General features: G+C 48.7%; 1 protein-coding gene across 1 annotated transcript; it reads right to left on the minus strand.

Moving 5' to 3' along the window:
* On the minus strand, positions 1-2,268 carry POP5 (POP5 homolog, ribonuclease P/MRP subunit). Its single transcript, XM_068562902.1, has 5 exons — positions 2,194-2,268; positions 1,979-2,121; positions 783-932; positions 518-601; positions 1-403 (listed from the first exon to the last, which is right to left on the minus strand). The coding sequence occupies exons 1-5, from the start codon at positions 2,211-2,213 to the stop codon at positions 288-290; spliced, it is 513 nt and encodes a 170-aa protein (XP_068419003.1). The 5' UTR covers positions 2,214-2,268; the 3' UTR covers positions 1-287.
* Between the last annotated feature and the right edge of the window lie 2,468 nt (positions 2,269-4,736).

The following is a 4,736-nucleotide window of genomic DNA, read 5'->3' on the forward strand; positions in this document are numbered from 1 at the left end:
TACAGAAGCCAAATACATTTATTAAACCTGCTCTCAGCCAGGCAGTTAGATACAAAGATGTCTATAACTACAGGGGCTTCACAACCTCCAGAACCACTTAACCAGGCAATGCTGGGTAAAGGTGACTTCGATTAGTTTTAAGCAAATAAGTCCATTTTGAGCTGGTCACTTGGCCTCTGGTCAGCAGTCATCCAGTTTGAGAAGTACAGAAGATGCTGCTGCCTCCCAGAATGTCCTGTCCCAACAAGTGGGCCCTGAGGCTGGGGCACAGGGCAGTCTGCAGAGGTTCACTCCATTGCCTCAGCAGCCTCCTCACCACCACTGTCTGAAAGCTCCTCCCCAGCCGACTCCTCCTCTAGTAAACAGCTTCTTGCGACAGACTTCTGGATAGCCTCTCGTTCTCCTGAAGGAAGAGTACAGTACAGGTGATTAAAGATGTCTTTGGGAGTGGCCTTTCATTCAGCTGGAGGAGGAGGCCAGTCACTTGCTCAGTGGGCACAGGGCTAGCGTGCCTTACCTTCATCAGTGCAGTTCTGCAACAGGATCAACAGCTGTCTCCTGTTGTACTGAATCAGGAACTTCTGACATGTTCTAATTGTACCTGGCACATGAAAGAGCTTCGTGGTCAACAGCTTGTGAAAAGTGTTTGCCTCAAGAGTCTTGCAGAGCTAAGAAAAAGTATCTTGCTCTTCGCAGGAGAGCAGGAAGACCCACCCACCACTGAAGACTGAACACTGAACCTGTTACCTACTGAAAATGAGACATACCACATGCACCCATACCTCCCACGTGTAAGGTGTTGAGAAAACACGGGTAATGGTGTCCTTTGTTCTCCAAGTATGTGATGAAGGGAAGAGCTGACCACACAAGCCGGTAGAATTCCTTCCTGCATCGAAGTAGCACTATTCCGGTATAGGCATTGAGGTATCGCACTACAGCAGGAAAAAAAAAAATCATTTGGGGAAACTTCGGATTCTCGGGAATGGGTTAAACATCTTGGGGTAATTGAGAGCCTATGCACTAGAGATCGTTCAAGGCAGTGGCAGTTGGGATGCAGCAGTAAGCAAAAACTGATTTCTGAAGAAAAAAAAAATTAGGACAGACCTTCATTTACAGAAGGGAGAGAAACAACATCCAGTGCCTCGCACACCACTCAGAATTGGTGAATTCAGAATTTAAAACGGTCTAATCCACTGGCTAGTTAACTCAATGAATGGGTGGGGAGCGCAAAGATCCATCTTCCTCAGAAAACACTTGGCTGAAAAGCAGGTTGCTCTGCAACTGGGCTATGCAGGTTCTCATAGCAGCCAACTGGGTCTCACCTGATGTAGGAGAGTTGTGCCTACGTGCATTACCTTCTACTAGATTCAATTTCGAGCGTATGGTAAGAGAATGAGTTTACATAGTGTGCCTGTTGAAAGGGCCTTCTGCATTTACCTACACACATTCTGTACTTCACAGGCCCTTTTCAGGGTTAATTTTGACAATGTTCTTTCCATGTGATGTCAACGTAACCAGTCAAGTAACTTAGAGCCATACACGGCTTCCCTCATTTAATTTTCACCATCCTGTTAAACTCAATACATATGTCAAATAGGTACAGGGGGTTCTTGCCCAAAGTCTCACTGCCTACTGCTCTTAGCTCTCCGCCTAACTTTGGACTCACGCAGACCTCGGGCTCGGATCCGAGATTCCTAAAAAGGACGATCTCTCTTTTTTTTTTCTTTTGCCCCACCCCCCACCCCCCTCATGTGGGATCTTAGTTCCCCCTCCTGGGATCGAACTCGCGCCCCCTGCATTGGAAGCGAGGAGGCTTAACCACTGGACCTCCAGGAAAGTCCCAAAGGACGATATCTTACATAGGATTGTGCACAGGGTTTGGCAGTTGCTGGGGTCGCTCGTGCCCCTTCTTTCTCCCTCCTCTGGCCACCGCCCCCTCCACATCCCGCCGGTCCCCGGTTCCCCAGCACCCTCGCACCCGCGAAGCCGATGGAGCAGGCGGCCGCGCCGAAAGTCCCGTGCACGCGGGCGATCGTGTCCCGTACCAGGCCGCCCAGCACTCGGTCCTCCAGACTCAGGCGGCAGCGGGGGTCGTCAGACACCACTTCACAGAGCAGGTACCTAAGGGCGGGCGAGAGGGAGGTGAGCGCGGGCGGGGCCAGGCCGCCGGGGTCCGGGCAAGGGTCTGCTTACCTGTGTTTGAACCGCACCATTGCGGCCTCCGCCTCAGCAGCCGGACCCGCAAACCGGATGTCTGCTTTCTGGTCGGCGGCCAATGGGAAGTTGGCCTGGCAGCCACTCAGAGGGGGAGGCGGAGCTAGAATGTAGGCGGAGCCCCGTGTCGGTCTCCTTCGAGCTCCGCCTCCCCCTGAGGAGCGCAGGCGGTCTGTTCAGCTCTTCGCTGATTGAGGTGTTTGGGAGCTGGATTCCGAGATTGAACACCTTGTGCTGTGATGGGTGGTTACGCCCCACGCCGGAGTTTCCACCGCTGTGTAGGACGCAGCCGCGGCATTTGGAGCCTCCAGGACGTTTACCTTCTATTAGCTTGCAACACAGTCGTGTGTGCACTTATATTTTCTCCCCAAGATGGACGGTGGAATGAGGGCAAGACTTTGCACTCACAGGCCAGGGATTGACAGAGGGGAAATCGGACCCTTATTTTCAGATTAGAGCTCGGTTTAATTTCCCCATACAGCCAAATATGTTATTACTGTTTAGGCCTTTCAACAACCTTATGGAGTCGGGTGTACTGTCTCGTTTTCTGTTTGCAAAAACCATCCGTAGTCTTTATATTTTCTGTGTGGAACAGAAATGCACAAAGAAGCAAATAAAAATAAATTATAATCCCAGCACCGAGAGAGAATAATTTATAATGTAGTGGGTTTCCTTCCTTCATTTTCCCCCTGTGCCAGCAGTTCTCCAGGGAGGTCCAGGAAGCACTGGGTTTTCTGAGACTCTTTCAGGGAGTCCCCAAGATCAAATTACTTTCATAATAATACTAAGATGTTACTTGTTTCACTGTCTCAGAGTGGACAGTGAAGTTTCCCGGAGGCCACATAACATGTGCTGACATTATCGCTCTGATGGCTAAGAGAATTGTGTATTGTGTTTTAAACATTTCTCAGTTTTAACAGACATGGTATCAATATATCCCACAAAACAAAAGCTCTTTGGGATCCTCAGTAATTTAGTGAGTGAAAAGGGGTCCTGAGACCAAAAAAAAGTATGAGATGAGAACTTCTGCCGTATGTTAAATTATATTTTTCCTTTTATTTTCTTTTAAAGAATAGGATCATACTGGACTTCCCTGGTGGCGTAGTGGTTAAGAATCCGCCTGCCAATGCAGGGTACACGGGTTTGAGCCCTGGTCCGGGAAGATCCCACATGCCGCGGAGCAACTAAGCCCGTGCGCCACAACTACTGAGACTGTGTGCCACAACTACTGAGTCTGCGGGCCACAACTACTGAAGCCCGCGTGCCTAGAGCCCGTGCTCCACAACAAGAGAAGCCACCATAATGAGAAGCCCGTGCACCACAAGGAAGAGTAGCCCCCGCTCGCCACAACTAGAGAAAGCCCGCACGCAGCAACAAGACCCAAAGCAGACAAAAAAAAAAAAAAAAAAAAGAATAGGATCATACTGTTTAGTACTCTTCTTTTCTTTCCCCTTGAATATCTTTTTAAAAAATTGTCTTAATGTGGCATAACATACATAAAGCGCATATTAAGTGTACAACTCATTGAATTTTTACATACGTATAGACTTTTGCAACTATTGCCCACATTAAGAGAGCATTTCCAGCACCCAGGAATGTTCCTGTGCCCTCTCCCAGCCATAAACCTTCCCAGAAGTGGCCTCTATTCTGACTTCTATCATGATAGATTAGCTTTGCCTGTCATTGAACTTTATATAAATATAAATCTCCAACAGCATGTTTGTGTGTGCGCGTCTGGCTCCTTTCTCTCAACATATTGTCTGTACGATTCATTCTTGTCACTTGACTATATTTTCATGTCAACTGTTCTTCAAGGTTATTTTTCAGCTGCTAAACTGGTCAATATTCCCACGATGGACGTTTAAATTAGTTCCAGATTTTCTTGTTATACCCAGCACTTTGATGCCCAGCCTTGTAACTAGCTCTTTATATCCATCCCTGATTATCTGTAGACCTGTCATTGACTTGGCGGGCTCTGTGAGGTCCCTGAAGGGAGTTGGGCAACCGATTGTTTGCAAGATCTGGAATGAGTTCTCAATTTTTCCATCTCTCACTCTAAATCACCTTAAAGGAAGGATGCTAAGGAAGTAAGGAGAAGAGGGAGAGCAGTGGTCCTGCTGAGGGACCAGGGCTCTTTGACCCTCACCCCAGAACCACCTCTTTATCCAAAAACTGTTCCCGCCAGCGTCCTCCTTTGGTCAGCAGGGGGCGTCAGAGGCTCGTAGTGCGTGGAGAAAGTCTCAGCCTCTGAGCTTCCCCCGTCCCCTCCCGTCCCTAAAGTAACTCCTCTAACACTTCCCAGCCTTCAACTCACTTAATCCAAACACCGCGCCAATTTCATAGATGCCGTTGGGGCTTTGAGCAAAGTCACACATCCAATAAGGAGCAGGATCAGAATTCGAACTCCAAGCCATCCGACTCCGTGGTCCTTGCTCCGGTCTACACCGCTGATGTCCTCCGGTGCACGGTTTCGCTGTCCACTTCGTATAAACTGGAGAGACTACAGAAGTAAATTAGAATCT

Source organism: Eschrichtius robustus, chromosome 14 (assembly GCF_028021215.1).
Source record: "Eschrichtius robustus isolate mEscRob2 chromosome 14, mEscRob2.pri, whole genome shotgun sequence".
Lineage (NCBI taxonomy): Eukaryota > Metazoa > Chordata > Mammalia > Artiodactyla > Eschrichtiidae > Eschrichtius > Eschrichtius robustus.